Raw genomic sequence first — 19674 nt, 5'->3', positions numbered from 1 at the left:
ATCCAAGGCAAATGGTCTTTTTCTTCATTTTACTGCCTAATATGGGCACCTGTGAAGACAATTTTAGCAGATTCTTGTTTCTAGTTTTTTACTCCTGTAAATTCCTTATGATGAGAGTAATTTTGGCTTTGTTCTGGTTGTATGGTGATTCTGTTTCCTCCTTGCAATAGCCTCTTGTATACTGGGCAATATTTTACCTTCTGCTGCTGTTTGGGGATGGGCCCTGCTGGGGTGGCCAGAGGTGTATCTGGCACAGCACAGCCCATCCACCTTGTGTTTGCCAGCCCCATCACAGGGCCTGGGACTTGCTGGGGCCCAGCAGCCACAGGGGTCCCCTGGGGTCCGTCAGGGCAGGGCCTGGCAGCCAGGGCCTGTCCCACCACCCCAGGCAGCAGCAGAGCAGCCAGGGGCACTGGGGCAGCCCCAGCTCTGGGCGCTGGACACCTGCCTGGGGACAGGGCCAGGCTGGGCCATGGGCCTGCGGGTGGGCCTGGCTGGCTGGGGCCCGGTGGCTGGGCAGGGCTGTAAGGAGCTGAGGCCAGGCCTGCTGCAGCATGGCTGGGGCAGGGACTGATGGCCCGGGGGGCTGACAAGGAGGTCCTGGGCAGTGGACAGCGTGGGGGGCACCTCAGGTAGTCAGGGCCATTAAGGCCTGCTGGTGCCCTCTGGCCCCTGACTGTTCACCAGAGGCTGTTGCTGTTTGGTTTCATGCTGCTGGCTTGCAGGCAGTCCCGGTTTTCTTGTTGCAAGACTATGATTCAGCTCTGAGTCTCCAGAAATAGGATGTGTCTGGTACTTTCTGCGAGCTCGCAGCACAGCACAGCATAGCAAGCGGTGCGAAGGTCTGGCTGGCTGCTGTAGAAATAAGTGGTTGTGAACCGGCTTTTGAATCCTCAATAGCTGCTCATTTTAACCATGTTCACACAGCAGGTTTTTGTTACTACAGTTATCGAGGGAATAACTGTTCTTTGGGGGAAATGTCTCTTGATTTTCAAGAGAACAAGTGTTGCTGTATGAACAGGCCTAGTATTTATTCCTTGTTCTCTTTTGTTTAAAATGATCTCACTATCCAAGCAGGGAGCAGGAGGCAGAGACTGCCATATCACTGATCCTTCTTGCCAAACTAGCATCAAATATTAATGCAAACAGCTCATAAGCTCGACAGATACAGATGTACATTTGAATAATTTTAGTTTATCTTTGCAGGTATTGAATTTACTGTCAGAAATTGAGACCTGTTGGCCAACAGTGTCATAACAGAAGGCTGAGCAGACTACAGTCTATGACCTAGGTGTTCAGCAATAGGTACTCCCATGCTGCTGTATCAAACTCACTTGATTTTTTTCAACATTAAGCTCCAAACAAGTTCTGGACTATCCTTTTGGTAGTGAAAAAAGAAACCAATTTAGTTGTAGATACAGTGGTGATTTGAGGGATGGGAGACACAGTGGGATGTTTAAACACCTTCTGTTCATTCTAGTTACTTAGTAAGTTTTCTGTGACACAGAAAAAAAGACTTGAATGCTTTTCTGCCAAGGCTGATTTTTGGAAATGGGAAAGCTTCCTTTAAACCCAATAAATGCCTGCTTATTCTTGGGAAGTTACCATTCTGGAAATTTCACAAGCATCCTCACAAGAGTATTATACTCTAAGAATACTCACAAGAGTACTCACAGGGGTATGAATGCGCTACTGTAGTTTCCAAATCAGACAAAAGAGCAGAATTGCATGTTTTATTTACTGTCTGTAGATATATAGCAGTGGTATCTCAAAGCAAATGCATCTGCTTCCTGAATCCAAATAGTATTGGTCCTCCTGAGACTCCAGTAACAACTGAATATTATGAACTACCCTCTTAATAAGATTTTGCAACCAGTTTTGCATCTACCTTTTGATATTTCCCCCTGTATTTTCCTGGCTTGCTTACGAGAATATCATGGGAGACTGTTTTAAAGCCAAGATTTATGGTATCTGCTGCTTCTTTCTTTTCCATAAGATGTGTTTTCCTGTCATCTAAAACTCCTGGCACTGAAAAGCTTCATCTGAGAAGGTCAAATTTAAGCCCCTTTGCAAAAAGGAAGTCATTGAAACAAATGTCTGAGCTAGTCTGTGAAAAAGCCATTTTTTAGAGCTTTATGAAAAAATATGTATTTCATAAATATAGAACAGCTTCCCAAATGGGGTCCTGCTTCTCCTTATCAGACCTGAGGTCAAAGCTGGCAGTTCCGGAAGGTAGACTTCATTTCTGAGGCCCACATTTAGTATAAAACCCTCCAATCCATCCTGTAACTCATAAATCTTTCTCCTCTTGAAATTTGTCAGTCTCTAAGTTTTAATGTTACAGTTTCTGATGTGATATTAAAACCCATGGAGCACCAAGGTGACACAGGAAACAGCGTATTTCAAGTGCAGCTTTGGCACAGTAATGTAATACTAATTCCCTCTTTTCTGTCCCCAAAATGCATGCTATGGTAGGTTCATATATTTCTCAGGTTAGATGTTAGAGCATGATGGGGAGGGTATCAAGGTTACCTAGGTTTCTATTAATTGCATGCCGTATGTCAGTGGACAGAATTTTAATTGAGCTGAAAACCTTTGAATGAGTGGGGCAAAAATATCAGTCACAAGTGAATAAAACACACCAGAGCAACCTCTGGCTCTGGGTGGTGCCTTGCACTTGAATCTTCTTTTCATAGAATTCAGATATTTTCACTATGTTGACCAAACAAAATAGTTACGTTAATTAATGCATATGTCTGTGGGACAGGTAACTGCATGCTGAGGTCATCTGCTTGTGTGATATACCAAAGCCATGCAGGGCAAAAAAATCCTGTTTTGTAAACATGACAAACACAGGCTGCTGGCTGAAGGAAGAAATTAAAAATCATTGAAACACCTTCAAAATCTTTTGTCATAAATTACACAGAAAGGCTTTTAGACAAACCTGGGCCAGTGAAGAAAGATCTGTTGGTCTTTCCCCTTGTCTGGCTCTGCAGTTTTCAGGCTTGTCTGCCGATGGTAATTGTTATAAGCCTGTTGTAGCTTCCATCCCCCTGAAAGTACTATTTCTTTCTAAGGGCACCCAAAGATAAAGAGTGCAATTAAGAAGTGATTTTCAAATTCAAAGGAAGGGGAAAAGCCATGTTAACAAAAATCACCAGAAAAGATTGCCACTGTTGCTTTCCTGTGGCTGGTGCCAAGAGATACCAAAATCAACTGCATGTACTCAGCATTTTTCTCTGGCTGAGTAGCTGCCCCTCTGAAGGCAAAGAGTAGATTTGGCTGGAAAATGGTTTTGTGTTCTGGTTGGAGCCCTGAATCCGGTGCAGAAATTCACCATTATAGTAACGTCTGTTCCTTTGTCTAAGTATCTCCCTCCTGACTCCCTTGCTGCTTCACTACTTCTCTAAAAATGAGGTGTGGGGGGTGTGTGTGTGTGTGTTTGCGTGTGTGTACAACCCAAGTACAAACCCTACCTTTACAAATTGCAAGCTTTGTGCTGAGATACTTAATTTCATTGAAAACACATAAACACATTGTTTTTATTGTGAAGCTGCTTGGAGTGTCTATTTTATCCTGTCTTGAATAAATAGCTTACTGTTTTGAGTACTGGCTTATAGATATCTATGCTTTGTAAAGAAGATTTTGATCTAATTTGTATTTGATGAGCTGAGAAGCTGTAAATGACCATATGCGTCATCTTGGGAACATTGTAGCTTTATGCACTGTGTTCGACTAGACGAAGGATCCATTAGTGACCCAACGGAGGTGTTTTAGAGCAGGCAAGGAGAACTCTCAAAACACCATCTGCTCATACTGTTGCTTGTAAAACGATGTCACATCTGCTGCTCTAAAAACATTATGCTGATCTCTCCTACAGTACATGGCTGCTGCACTCCTCTTAACAGTGGAAAAAAGAATCAATGCCACATTATTGAGACAAGAGGTGTTAAGTTAACTACAGATGAAATTGCATATGGCCTTCTTGGCTTCCCATATCTTATGACTGTACCATAAATGTCACAAACAAAGTGAAGGAGAGGATTCAGCACTCTATCGCTCTATATTTAACTGACGAAGCTGGGTAAATACCTGGATTGTTACTCTTTGCTGAGCTCCGTCTTGCCCCAGATTAGTTGTTGTTGGTGTAACTGATGCTACTATGTACTTCGACCCTAACACAGATAAGTCCTCTCAAAGATTGAGGAGATATTTAAGATAGATTGATCGGTGGAAAATTAGGTTTGTCATTGATTTCAGATGGAGTGAGGTTAGAAAGCATTACCGTTTCTTTCGGCCAGCAGATTTTATACCTTGGAGTACTTGGCTGCCTAACACCTATGAGGTGCTGTAAAGCTAATTTACCTACCCTGGAAGCTTTAAGTGTACACATCTGCACACATTTGCAATACTACTTATTACTACTACACCCAGAGTGACAATTTCATAATAGTGGTGTGCAGAATTGGAAAAACACTCAGTGTTGGTATCAGAAGGAGTGAGGTTATATAGGAATCCTTGGAAGTACTAAGGAACTGCAATGGAGCCCAAATTGACTAAAGATGTGTTACTCGGCTTTCCACACCTAAATTCAGTTGTTTTGACCTGTGATTCATATACAGTATTATCAGACACAGAGACTGTTTTCAGGGATCTGCAGATGAAGAAAAAAGAACAGAGTGAAGTTGTTATGGTTTATATTGCTAGCAGCACAGTGGCTATGCTTACTTTGTATGATGAGTCTAAAGCTAGTTAGTCTGAAAATTGCTGTATTTGTCTGATGTCTCTGAATGGTGAAAAGAAGTGACTGATATCTTCTCTCAGACAAATTTTTGGTAAAGGAACTGAGCCATTTATTTTAATATGTACTTTGACAAAATATTTTTAGACTGCTGACAGTCTGATGGTCACCTCCAATTTGCAAGGCAGAGGGGAGCAGCAAAATTCTAAGCAGCGTCATGCAGGATAGCATGGCAAGAGAGAAGCCAGGATGCCAGGAAAGATGGCCATGTGGCATCTTCCATTGCCATATGAGACTCATATGAGGCCTTAATGACATGAACTGTCATATGCATGTCATGTGCTAAAGAACTGAAGCATCTGATATAGTTCTGGTTTTTACCTTCATCTGGTAAACTTGAGTTACCAGAGCAGTGGATCAGAGCTTCATTATTTCTGCTATTGAAGGTGGTTCTACATTGTCCTGTCTGCCTGAAAGAGCAGGAGCAGAACAGAAAATAGGACACTGGGAGGCTTTTCGGGCCTGTGCTCTGCTACTGGCTTGATCACTGACCCAGGCAAATCAATTATCTGCACTTCTGGTGCCACCTCTTACTATTTCTCTTTTAACATATTGCAGGCATGAGTCAGTGAAATAATAGATACTTTATATTATAATGTATTTGAACCCAAATCTTAAATCATAAACATCATTATGCTGTAAATGGAAATGAAAGATTTGGTATTCATCCAAGAACAAAGCAATTGCCTTTTTACAGCATGGTAGCAGGCTGGAAGGGCTGCAAAAGGACTGCAAGTCTTCTTGTATAAAAAAGCTTTGGCCTAGAGCAACAAAAATCACCATATTGCCTGCTCTTTTGGTGAGATTTTGTTAGAACTCGTGTGTCCTAGAAACTGAGTTTCTTTAGAAATGGAAGATTAGTTGCATTTTCTACTACAATAGCATTCTACCACAGCCTTTGCAGGAAAGTGTTACACTGCCTCAGGTTCTTTGATGCCTAGGAAGTTCAGGTGTGTGAGGCTATAACTTTTAGAGATGCCTCTGCACCATCAGAGAGCCACTCCCCTGCTAAGGCATTCTTCTTGCAAGAGAAACTGCACTGAACAGCAGAAATCCTCATGTATAACAGATAGCAGAAAGAACAGAAATTAGTATCACTTTTCTTGTTTGTGTTAATGTCTATGACACTACTTCAGTAGCCTACCTATAGGGTTCCTTAAGAATTAAACAGCCTGCCTGGATGGGATATATATACATCATTAGGATTTGAATCTTCTCAGTATCCTATATAAATGTCTAAACTGCTCGTATTTCATCTTTACAATAGTAATTGTAATATTAATTTCTTGTCAGAGGAATGACAAGAGGTGTTATTCTAGCTTGTGTTTCACTTATCTGCATTTTATAGGGATGCAAGCCTTTGCAACAGGCAACTGTCCCTTTCTGGCTCTAGGTTGATAGAAATTAAATATCTTAAGGCATACATGGATTGAAATTAGGGTGAGAATGCTTTCTTTTCAAGTAGTTTTGCTAAGGCTACAGAGTGGAATTGACTTGCTTATATGGAGCCAAGTTTAGACCTTTAGACTAAACCAAACTGGAGGCTGCATCAGTCACTCTCCAGGTGCCTTGTCCTGGCAGGTGGCTGTAATATCAACCTGAGCTGGGTGATGAGACTAGTGCAATTCATTTGAGAGATGGAGGACAGATGGACACTTGAGACAAGCAGGAATGCAGTTGGCTTGGTAGTTGCAGAATGTCAAATACAGAAGAAACCATGCAGCTGGTGCCAAACCAAGGTGAGAATCCTGTTGCCACATAGACACATCACTCTGGGTTCAGAAAGAGTATGTGTTTGTGCAGTGATGCTGCCTAGGTAATAAGAAGTTCTTGTTGGCTCTACATTTATTGTTGCAGCTTTGCATGGATGCAGCTAAATTATTCTCAGGCATAGCTTCATAAGCATGGATAGTTCCTATGGAGCAAGGCCATGTTTCTGCCCTCTCACCACCTGCCTGAATCAGGCGTGTTTTACAACATCTTAAGCCTTAAATTCCAAAATGTTTTGTAGAAGTGCCATTATCCCAACCCAAGCTTGTTTTTTTAAAACATCCTCTGCACCAAATTGGAACATTGTATTTCTACCAACTCAGAGGGGTTATTGTAGCTTAGTAAGTCATTTGCATTGATAAGGCTTGGCTTTGCTTATTTTGTGTGATGAGATAATATGGCCTTAGGTGACAAGTGCACAATTGCTTAGGATATGTATGCATATAATTGCAATGGTGAAGTCAATAATTAAGTGCTTCTAAGACCTCTTGCACACAGAATGTGAACTACCGATAGTTTCTTATAAGGTGGAAAGATACAGCTCTTCTAAGAAAGAAACAGGACTGCTTTCCTGAGACAGAAAAATCAGTGTCTAATATTGTGTTATATGGTCCCTTGTGCCGGCAAAAGTAGATACATAAAGATGAGATCTAGTTGGGAAGATGATCCCAATTCATGTATGGCTCAAGTTAATGGAAATGTAATATTCAGATTGAATCAAATCTCAAGAAGTTTCAGAATTACTCATGTCTGAAGTCAGTCTCCTAGACTAAGTTTTTACCCATAGTTTCCTCCTGGAACAATAGCAGTGGTATCCAAATCTTTCCTGAAGGCACTGATTACTTGAAACAAATGTATTAAAGATAAAATGTGTATTAATAGATACAGGCCAGTCTCCTCTCATGCCTGGCTTTCTTTGAAAGTTACCCTGAGTCTGAGGAAAATAGGCATTGTTTGGATCCATCCACATTTCTCTCTGTGTTGATCTGTCCTTTGACAAGCTCTGACAAGCATGTTTTCCCAGTTCTGAGAAATTTTCCATTGTGTACAACCCTTTTCAGACTTTTCCTGCATTTTTCAGCCTACTGAACTGGTCATTTCATTTCAGCCTGGAAGCATGACATAGTCTCGAGCTGTGCACCCTCCTCTACATTGGTGTGGATTCAGAAGCTTGCTTTCATTTAGTTAAATCATTTTGCTTTCCTGCCTATTTATCCAGTGACTCCAAATTTTGATCAATACATAGAAATGAGAAATAATTTCATCCTGCTGGCTAGGTTACTAAAATATTTAGACCATAGTAATGTCATGTCCATTGTATTTTGTAATTGCTTTCTACCTATCAGAATTCCCTTTAACATCAGTCACTAAATGGATCATCCTTTTTGATCCTGCTAGCTGTCTGGAAATTCCTCTGCACAAATCTACAGCGAAGGTGGTTTCTTTGTGAAATTTCATTTCAGTGGCAGCTGTTTGCAAACCGATAAATACTTGCTGCAGAAATGTCCCTGAACGTTTTGGCCAGTTCTCAGAAGTCTGAAAGTTGAAAATCACTTTAGTGGGTCTGGATCCAATATAGACATATCAAATGTAGTGCAGACACAGTTGCGGAGACCTCAGGGGTCCTCAGAAAACATAACCAACAGAAGGCAATGTCACAGCATTCCTCTTGTAAGTCACCTTTTTTTTTTCTTTTTTTTTTTTTTAATTAGGTGCAGCTTTCTTAATCTTAAACTTTCAAGCATGTTCTTTCATGCTCTTCGGGATGTGTGTTGTTATATATCTGCTACCCTGCTTTTATACTTAAGTCAATGTAACCGGATCCATTTCTTTCTCTAGAAGATTATCTCCTGTGTATGAATAATAACTTGGCAACAAAAACATGAAACAGTTTTAGGCGGTGTGTTCTATATGCGTATTCAAATGAACATTACATAACCAAGTACTTTTTAAATATCTTCACAGTAATGGCACCAAAGACTGTCTGTACAGTTGTTCTTTTGCTTCTTACTAGGCATGCTTCAGGTGAGGACTTGCACTAAATGAGGTCAAGGTTTTGCATGTAGGAGACATGAATCTATAGGTATGATTGAATGTGTTTTGCTTTTGCTTTTTGCCCTGACACTCCTTTCTTTTCTCATGTTGAGCTCTGCAATCTGAGGCATTGTTTGTTGAGGTAAAATGCTTAGTAACTACTGTGTTTAATCTAAATGACTAGATTTAAAGCAGGCTGATGCTTAAATTGGAGGAGGCTGATGCCCACATTAACTGAGTGGTAGTACAGAGCACTTGGGAGTGTTTAGTCAGTTAGTACTCGATAGGCTGGATGTTCCAATCTGTACAGTATAAGCAAGTCCACTGGAAAAGATGCTCTGACAGATGGCTAATTGAAATGTGAAAAAAGCATATCTTGCCATGGGCTCAGGCCAGAGCCTCCTGACCCCGTTGCAGGACAGCTCCCATTGTGGAGCTGCAACAAGACACAGTGTGCAAATGCTTTCTGTGTTTCATTATCTTTCATCTCTTCCCTTCTTCTTTCAGCCATCTTTGATAGGTGATAATTAAAACATCCAAGGACATCCTATAAAATCCTAAGCTTGTGTTGCTGAAAACTGAATGAAATTCTGAAGACTGGAATGTTCTCCCACTTCCTACAGTCCTCTGTGGAAACATACAACCTTTTGTTTCTTTGGTTTTAAATCTGAGTAGACTTTTTAAAGAATAATGCAGCTGTAGCAGCTCCCATTTCAGCAACATCTGTGTACATGTGTATAATCTTAACCAACAGTTCCTGGACCTTTACTGTTTTAGCAGGATTACAACTGCTGTTCTGGAGACATACTAGCATAATGTAGCAGTTCAAGGTTTGGCAGCTCAGGATTTGTGAGAATGCCATGCAAGCAAATAACAATTTCCCTTTGCCCTCCTCCATAGGCATAAATACCTCTTCCTCAACCAAACAAAAAATCTCATAAGAAAAAATTAAAAACATAAATATTTTTGACCAGACCATAGAAGAAAGCTTCATCTTTTTTTTTTTTTTAAAAAAAATAGTTTTGTTTTGTTTTTTCCTCTGAAAAATCAGGGAAGAAATTATCAATCTAGATGTATTAACTTCAAACACACAAACCTTAGCAACATTTTCAGAATGCCAGAGCTCTTGCTAGTACTTAAACACACTTAACCGAGCATGCCTGTTTAGTGTGGAGATACCTGAGCAAGTTCTAAGCTAGTGAGCTTGACTGCCTGAGTAGTCTGTCACACTACTCTCTTCACCCTTTTCTGAGGGTGCCTTGACTGCTCATATTGAGCCAACCTGGTTATATATATATGCTGCATTGCAGTGCAGGAATATTTTTCTTGTTTGACCTCGTAAGGTCTTCCTTTAAGACACCAAAGTAAAAGGACTAGGAAGTTGTATCCCGTCTTTCCTTCCTCCCATACCTCCTAGAGCTGGTTTCCTGAGCTACTAAAAATAAACCCTCCGTCTTTGTTCTACCCTGGACAAAAGTTTGTGAACACAGCAAAAGACCTCCCAGAAAGACAGGAACACTTCTCAAATAGTCACATTAATGCACAAGTACTTGTCACATACCACCCAAAGAAGTGATTTGAGAGAGCTCACCATGCTTGTACTTCTAGGCAGAGATGCAGATTTTGTGGCTGGCATTTCTTTGCTTTGAGAAATCATAATTTCTACAGGCAAGCCAGATCTTGTTCTGCATGAGGCACCATTATCAAGAGACCTGAGAGAGGGAGCTGTATCCAGGGACAAGGACTTCTCTAATTTGCGTATTCTTGGTCCAGCCACAATGTCATCACTTCTTAGACTCTCTAAGTCGACTTCTTCATGAGTTTTCCCATCTAGAATGTTCTCTTTCCAGCTTTCAGAAGACTTTCTCTTGATATGCAAATCATCTAGGCTTCTCACACTGGGTGGAAAAGTATTTTTCAGTTTAGCAGCTCGGTATGCCCTCAGGCTCATGGGATCAAGCACTCTGAAAGTAACTTCATTAATAAACTGAGAGAATTTTAGTTTAGCTTCAATTTTTTCTTCCACAATGGACAGTGAACTTGATGATCCTTGACTCACTAAGCTCAAATCAGATGCAGAGGAACTGCTTTTCTTGTGAGTCTTCTTCTGCCTCTGGAGCTTTTGGCTTGCATTTCCCACTTCTGTTGGATATAGAGAAGAGTGTTCCAGTCCGTGGGTTTTTTCACCCCCTTTCTGACAGTGCTTTGATCGATGGGGTCGATAGCCTTCATCCTTATTTTTGCTTTTAACAAAGCTTTTAGCTTCTGACCTTGCACTACCCTGTAACTCAAAGCTGTCCTCACTGGAGCTGCAGCGTTTTGAGTAACTGTTCATTGTCAGATCTCCAGAGAGTTTCCTCTCCACATCAGTTCCTACTCCTGGTACACATGTGGCGGTGGATGCACTGCATGCTTTTTCTTCAGCCACCCTGCCAACTGCCTCTTGCTTGGTTAGTCTTCCAGGCATAGCACCCTCTGGCTTAACAGGGGAAGTGGAGCCCTTTGACAATGACTCCATTTATTTTTGTGTCTGTATGTCAGCTGGCATCAGTGCAAGTGGCATTCCCATGAATCCTTCTCTACCTTGCAAGACAACAGGCATGACTTTGAAAGGCATAACAGTGCAGCCGCCACATTTATCCTATATGCATCACAAATTATGCATATGTTTCATAATTAGATCAATAGCATATTGTCATCATTTTAATTAGCCATACTAATGAACAGAATCTATAGGACATGCAAATTTTCCAGCATATTGAGTGCTCAGTGAATGAGCATGGGCTGTCATTGATCCAAAGCAGCATATGATATATTCCTGTCTGTTGAACTGGAAACCAAACTACCATGATGTAGATCAATTATCACTAAGTAAAGTCTGTGGTGGTTCTGTTTCAGGGCTTTTTAAAATCCAATAGTAGTGAAGGTCATGCTATCTTGTTCTAATGCTAGTAGTGTTTGCTATTCTATTAGAAAGCTTAGTGACAGGTCTGCTAGACTGAGAAAGACAAAAAGAGAATGTGATCCTCACTTTCTACCTGCTTGTTCTTGCCATAATTTTCATTTTAAAATCATTTGTAAAGGTTTGAATTAGAAGTGAGGTGTAGTATTTCAGCATTGTAAATGAGTCTGGACTAGTAATGATGGGTTCTTCTAGTGCTTTGCATGTGAAGCTTTTCTCATTCTTTACTGTCTTTATAGACAGGCAAGTCTGACAGTGAAGTGCAGAATTTCTGGTTTTGCTTTGTGTTTGCAGGAACCTAAAGACTAATCTAAGTGAGGTTAAGGGCTATAGTCTGACTTTACAATCAGTGTAAAGGTTTGGAGTGTCCCAATTATATGCTGCCACAGGAACTGACCAGAAAATAAACCAACTGAAACACTCAAAAGAGTTTTTTTGCATATCCTTACTTCACCATAAGGGTGAAAGCAAATAATTTAACCCTTTTTGCCTGGTGACAATCAGACAGTGTTTACATCACTGTTATTGCTACTACCATGCCCTTCTGACTGATGAAATACAGCAGGTGGAGAAAGAAGAGATGCAAATCACAAGCAGAAACCTGAGTGACTGCCCTTAAACACTGAGGCAGGGTGACATGAGGATGATCCCTGGAAGTTATTGAGAAGTAGTAGAAGGTAGCAGGGAAGAGGAAAAGTCAGTGAAGAGCACCTTTATAAGTATCATACGTAGCTGACAGGTCAGTGGCAGCTTGGGTTGAAATGTGGCTCCATGAGCTTTTGAAGTGGACATTGTATTTAGATCCCTTTTCCCACTGCACAGAATTTGTTGTCTCCACATTGGTAACTCCAGGACTCATTTAAATTATCGTTCAGGAAAGCTGCTGAAGTGTCGAAAATCTCTCAAATTAACATAGTAAGCACATTAATTTTACAAATAACAGAGGGGCATGAAGATCCTTTTAACACATCAGAAATCAATTGCTTTTACTGGAATTTCTTTCTGAAATGCTTCCATATTTTCTATGGGAATGTGCCATCCATTGCATGTTGCAAACATCCTGGTAACAGAGACAATGTAGCTTAAAATGCATAAACCCTGTTCACACTGTCTTGTTTTAGATGAATTTATTCCTCTCTCACTTGAATGTGAATGGTGACAGTTTAAAGGGCTGGTGAATGCTTTCTATTGTCAACACAAAGATTCTCATGACCTTTTCAATGCAGTCAGGGAACCATATAGCACTACTTTCTTCTTGTAAAGCCAGAATTTAGAGATTTTTCAGTATATCCTAATACAGACTTCTGCAAACAGGATTCCCCAAATAAGTAGAGTCTGTGCTAATGCATCTTAGGTCTTTTGCCTTCCAGGATCCATTAGAGCTTGGCAAAGTGTGTGTTCTGCAATTTAATGGACTTCATTAATATGTCTGTTTCAGAAACAGAGCAAGCCTCATTGTTGAGCCAGAATCTGTAATGGCTTATACATATTTGGAGAAGAGCTTTTTTATTCATGAGGGATTGGGCTCATTTGTGCATGAACAAAGCTATGTTAACTACAAGCACAAATTCAGCTATCCATTGCATATGTGCAAATTTTAAAATTCTGACATTAGTCTGTGGTACAGCCAACAAAGTAGCTCTTACAGGTTTCTTCTGTTGTCAGAAATGAGCCCATTTGTTGTCACATAAGTCAACTACATATTTTAGATTTTATCTACAGTCAAAATATTTTTTTTAAAAAATAGGAAAATTATCATGTTATAGGTAACCTAAGTAAGGTATAAAACACTTGTGGGTTTTTTATACTGGTTATACTGCTGCTTCTCTTCTTATTATTTCTGCCTAATGACTTTAGACATATAACACAGACATATCAAATTATTAAGAAAAAAATTAAGCAGCAGGTGCAAAATGATAAATAAGTCTTCTTACCTGAATGATATAAATCTTTTCACATTCATTGCTTTACATCTTGATTAGAATAGATGTTATCAAATAGTAGCAATAACTATTCAGTGGTCTTAAATATGTTCACCAAAATATTTTCTAAAGACTACCTGAATCACAGGAATTATTTCCACTACTCACATGTACAAAGAGAGGAGCTGAATATTAAACCAAAATATGCTTAAGAATCTGGATGTTTGAGACTTTGAGCTCTTTTATAATGATTTGATGTTCATGATTTATTTTCCATATGTTGTGACTTACTTTTTAAAGTGTTAAAATTATTTTGCCTTATATATCTACATCTCTTTGAAGACATTGCTGACAAACAGAATTTCTCATTCCAGTGCAAGCAGGTACATGAATAGCAGTACATTGCTGCTGTACTCTTGGAACAAATACTTCAGAGCTCAAAATCTTCTATTATCTCTTGCTACGACATGCCTCTGCTAGGTGGATGTTTGCCTGATTTCTAAGTTCTTCTACTGTCATTAACATTAAAATAATCTTAAGAGAAAAACTTAGGCATTAGTTTTTACCCTACTTTAGAAATGGTGGGCATAATTCTTGGAAATAATACAGTATGCCTGTGCAAATCAATTGAAAACTGACCTAGGTTGCAGATTTCACTGTGAATAAGCTTTACCATTATCTTGTTAGTTGACCTTGAACACCTGCATTTTCTTCTGTAGCCACCATTAACTGTCCTTAAAAATTAGGAAAGGATTGGGATTTCTCTGTGCATTGGTTCACAATCTTGCATAATGATACCCTGATCAAGATGACAACTCTATGTACTATCAAGGCTCACACAGTGATAATTCATAAGTGAACCATTTCTACAAACTCAGGTGGATACAGTTTGTACTTTTGTGTAGTGCAATGGCTGAGATGTTCTATTCTACTTCAGTATTAATATAAGAATATAAACAGACCATTATTGATCCTTTCCTTCTAAAATGACTGTTGAATCTGAAACATAACAGAATGATAGGTAAGATCACAGCTTAAATGAGACTTTCATAATACTCAGTATTTCATTTGACGAGACTGAAGCATTCAGGGACATCTCTAATAAACTTGTTACTTGGGAAAACACATGAAGCTTTTTCTAAAGGTTAATTTAAACTTATTTATATTCTGAGTGTCATTTTACACAGACATTATTGGAAACCTCCATATTTTGTATAAAAACGGAGCATGGCAGTTAGCTACAAACACAATGATGCAATGGAATGACTCTACAGACTTAAGTTGAAAATTTTAAATTAAAAGCTGAGTTTTATGGAAATAAAAAAATAAATTGCCACACACACCCCTTTAAAACAATATCTATGTGTAAACCTCAAGAGATTTAATTTTTGCTAATAGTATCAAGAGCAAATACAAACTATCTTGTATTTGCTGCAGTAGGTTGTTATGACAACTGGGAGTTTCTTTGTGTAGAGCTCGGGGAGTTATGATGATTTTGGGGTCAAAGCAGCTAATATTCAACAGTTCTAGTATGAAAGAAGTGTGAAAAGTTTTTGTATATCTAAAATTATGCCTTTTTGTATATTAAAACTAATACATTCAGCAGATTATCTACATTTAAAAAATAAACAAGTCTAAAGGTTTTCCACATTTTGAGTTTCATAAGAAAGTTTTAGGTTATTAATGAAATAAAAGTGTACATTTAATTTTAAATAATATTGGGGTTTATTTTAGTTCCAATTAAGGTGGTTTCCAGAGCCTTTTATGGCCAGTGAGTGAACGCCAAGATTTTGGATCAATAATTACACTGGTGTTTGTGCTGTTCTTGTTGCACCAAAGGGTGATTTTTTCCATTATAGTAGAGTGTATATCCTGTAAGTAATTTTGTTACTAGTTCTCATTCAGTTTTTCAACTGCTCAGAAATACTTCCTAAGCACCAGAGCCAAACCCACTGGAGCTGGCAGGAATCGTAATTCATTTCAAAGTTCTCAGTTTGCCCTACAGATGTATAAATCCTTCAGCATATAATCCCCTCTCAAACCAGCTATATCCCAACTCTTCCAATGCCCATTCTTGTTCAGATATGCTCTTCCCTCCTGCATTTAATGAAAATTTTACCATGCCTTATCCTTATACACACCTTATACTACTCTTTGCACTTCATGAAGTTAATTTTGGAGTGTTTTATGAGACCTTTCTGTTTTACAGTTAAGTTTATCCCTTTGCATAATACAAATACCCCTCTCTGGGTTTCTTTTAGCAGATGGTTTCTTTTTTGTTATTTTGTCTGTAACAGTTGCCAAATAGTAATTTGCTTTAATACAAAGTTTTCTAGCCCAGTTTCTTCAGCAGGAAAGTGTTGGCTTGAAGTCTTCTCAGCATTGTTTTGTTTAGTTATTCTCCAGAAAATGTATCTCATTTCCAAATTAATGGGAATAAAGTCTATTCCTAAGATGCTAGGTGGCACACAGCAAAAATTCCATTTCACTAAATTTTACCTTGACTATCTTTTTTTGTTTGGTTTTTTTTTAGAACAAATAATTTCCAGTGGACAATGGACAAGACAGGAGACACAGCCAACATTGCCTGTAGTCATTTTACCTCACTAAGTTCCACTTGAAAGTCTTGCAGTCCTAAGGAAAATTCCAGCAGAAATTTGCTCTAACCCTTTAAGATTCATCTGTCTTCAGGACCAGTAGAATGAAAATTCAGTTCCTTTATTTTAATGACTGACTGTTAATGGGAATGAGTTAAAAATCTTAATTTTTTTTTCTTTATCAGTTGTTGGTAGGTAGGTCTGTATAATGTAGTAACAAACAGAAAGTGGGACCAGTGCTGCCACCACTAAATCAGTCTGGATTCTTAACAAATGGTAGGTTCTATTGGCATGAAGGGGGCATTAAAAGGTACTGTGGTGTCTTATAGACCAAAGACTTAAGAAACTCATGCTTCTCTGCAAGAATCTGCATGGTGGACAGTGTCTGCATCCAACCTTGAATCTAAATCTAAAGATCTAAAGAATCTAATTTTCCCTAAATTTGTATTAATCTACCTCTCCACCATGATGAGGAAAACATCATCTTACAACTACAGTGACCAAACTCAATGCAACAAATTGTTGGACCATCTTTCTTGCCAACAATAACAAGTCTGATTAATTTAATTTATAGATCTGTACTACACAGAGTTGTGGTAAGCCTGTAAGAGGTGTTGTGCGTTAGAGGAGAGATGGTTTTTAGCATAAATCATGCACCACTCTGAAAAGAGAGTGACTGTTCTCTGACAAATGCTACAGCTGCAGTAAAACTAAAGCCACCCCCCCCATTTAACAGGCAAGCTATATTTATAGCTTTAAAACATAATTAAACATTAAGGAAGAGAAAAATGGAAGCACAAAATATTTTAATATATCAATTTAAAAATTATTGTTATGGCAGTACAGCAGAAGAAAAGAGTCTTTCCATTTGACACAAGACCTTACTGCACTCAGTATCACACTGTCAGAGCACCTTCCATTCCTGTGTAAGCAGTCAAGTTAGTATCAGTTGTAAGCTGTTGGCTGTTGTGTTGTCTGCTCCCTAGCAGTAGAAAATTACACTGTGGACACATGTTGCTGTGTATATTTTTAAAGCTGCTCAAAGAAATATGCTAGGCTCTTGCAACATTAGATAATGACATTTGGTTACCCTTAACTCCCAAGGGACTTTTTCCCTTTCATTCTCCCATGAAGAGAAATTTTACTCTTGCTGAGAAAAGCCAGAGAAATGAAGCTGCAGACTGTGATCTTTTTTCAAGGGTTTTAAGTGGTCTTTTATTTATCCCCTGTTCAGACAATGGACTGCTTTGAAGAGAGGAATACAAAATGATATGGAGGATGATCTGCAATATAAGGAACATATTTGTGGTGTAGTAACGCTGAGCATCAGAACATATACACTATAGCATTTTCTCTGTGTTGGAATTTCATAGCGCTAAAAGCTTGTGCTATCACCTGCCTGAGAGATTGTTGTTCTCCTCCAAGAGAGATGGGGTTTCCCAGCTAATGGAAGATAATAGCATCTGTGAATAACAGTTTCTTGATCAGATTATTGTTTAATGACTGACCGCGGCTGCATACCTTGGCTGTGAATGAGTCTTCAAAATGCTTTCTGTCCTCTGCCAACATCATATTTTTCTTGCTCAGCTTCTGCTTTAGCCAGGTGTTCCATGAGCTCTTCACACGCTGTACCTTCTTTGTAGCCGTGCTGTAGGACGGGTAGAGCTGTACATCATCTGCATTACACTAGCATTTGATTCTGTGTCTCCAGTTCACTTTGTAGTCATTTAGTGAAAAAACAGCAAAATAACTCATCCTTCTGAGAATAAACAGATGATGAGCCTTGGTTTCTTCCACAGCTCCTTGAATATGTGTGTTCTTAGGAAAGTGTAAAATCCTTTGAGTCTATTCTTAAACTTGTCCTTTGAAGTAGGTTAGCAGCGTCATGTGGCTTTCCAACTTAGGTATACCATTTTCCTCCTTTTCCTCTCCCTTTTCTCTCTTCCTATTTCCCAGGCCCTATTTCCTTTGTTATTATTATCATTATTTGGCAAAAGAGGAAGAGAAGGTGTAAGAAAATTTAAGACAGTAAAGAGGAAAAGTGACTGGAAGAATGGAATTAGCTTCTTATGCAAAACCAGACTTGGAATAAAAACACACTTCCTTTTTCTTCAGGTGGAATGAAAATATTTCCCATCCACTGAATTATGTTTTATTTTAAAGTTAATCATATTTTCTATACCAGTTTAATTTATTTTACTTAAATTCATTCCTAGTTTGATGCAGGATGTCCCAGTCTGCAAGGCCTTTCTGTCTTTGAAGCCATATCATGTCCGTTTTTGACGTGATACCACCTTATTGGTGATTTAAGGCTAACCCAAAGTCCATCCCAGTGATGCTTCCAGGAGTATTGAAGAGATCTTTCAGTACAGCAGCATTTTTCTTGTCATCTCTTTTACATCTGCAGGAATATGTAATTCTACTAATTAAATGTTAAACATAAAGAAAAGTTTAAGACTGGCAGGAAAGTCTTTGTCAAATGCATAAACCACAAAGGAATAAGATGTTGGATATTCTCTTTTATTCCCCCCGTCTGGTGAGCTTACTCAAATTAGTAAATTCTGTGCTACACTGAGTTGTTCAAGAGCATGATAAAAAAATTCAAAGTTCTTTGTAGTGGGTCAAATCCCCGGAAGCTTTGACTTTCATAAGAACAATTGACCCATACTAGGTTTGTGGGACTTCATTAGGATCATTCTTTTGAAGGATTAGGACATTACAAAGAATAAAGAAGGAATGAGACTTTTCATCTAGGCAGTGCGGTCTCCTTGATCGTGAAATCACCATTTCCCCTTGGAGGCCTCCCAAATGCAGCCCTCTTCCTCCTCACCCTCCCAGTCTATCTCAGAAATAGTTACCAATGACTGCTTCCTCTTGTTGCTGAATAGTAATAGCTGTGGAAATGATCAAACCTTGTTAGTGGTGTTACTACTCACTGATGTCTCCTTTAGTCTTGTGGGGCTGGTACCATAACTTTTGTTACTTAATGGCCTTGTTATAGCTATCCTGTGTTTTCCTGAGATTTTGGGAAGGACTGTGAGATGTCAGGCTAAACCTCTTCTTTTTGGGCTTCTGATTTATTAGGCTGTTCAGAGCTGGCCCTGGAAAGCTGGATGTTGCTTGCAAAAGGAAGTATATACTATTGCTGTATATGTACTCTATATATACAATATATAAACTGTAATATAGAAATTTTGTTACCTCTCCTTTCATTCTTCATGTCTCCATATGCATAATCTGACAAAGACTTTCTATTTCTATTACACAGTAAATAAGGAAATAGTTGTTCCAGTTCCATGCTTCAGTATGTCCTGGAAAAGTTTGCTTAAAAAAGCTTGCCTGCATATAAATGAGTTGGATTGGCAGTATGCTTTTAAACTTGTTGCTATGAATAATTTCAAAATAACCAGGAGAAATAAATGGTAATTTCTTGACTTCTGTTGTCATGGGTTGTTGGGGAATGGATAATGTGAGGAGGAGGAAAGAACTTATGTAGTTTTCTGTGGAAGTTAACTAAACAACTTGATATTTTACAGTATATTTTCCTGTACATAAAAAAAAAACTATGATAAATTAAATTATTTGGAG

General features: G+C 38.9%; 1 protein-coding gene across 2 annotated transcripts in view; it reads right to left on the bottom strand.

The window, feature by feature from the left end:
* Positions 1 to 11171, bottom strand: part of BEGAIN (brain enriched guanylate kinase associated) — a 156031-nt gene extending 144860 nt beyond the window's left edge. For both annotated transcript variants that reach the window (XM_037395928.1, XM_037395929.1), the window contains exon 1: positions 10197 to 11171. In XM_037395928.1, the coding sequence (XP_037251825.1) occupies positions 10197 to 11123 (927 nt within the window). In that variant the 5' untranslated portion in view covers positions 11124 to 11171. The remainder of the gene's footprint in view (positions 1 to 10196) is intronic.
* Positions 11172 to 19674: the final 8503 nt, after the last annotated feature.

The sequence above is a fragment of the Falco rusticolus genome, chromosome 7 (assembly GCF_015220075.1).
Source record: "Falco rusticolus isolate bFalRus1 chromosome 7, bFalRus1.pri, whole genome shotgun sequence".
In the NCBI taxonomy this organism is placed as follows: Eukaryota; Metazoa; Chordata; class Aves; order Falconiformes; family Falconidae; genus Falco; species Falco rusticolus.
The sequence above is the reverse complement of the archived record's forward strand: the minus strand, read 5'-3'. Positions and strand labels throughout refer to the sequence as shown.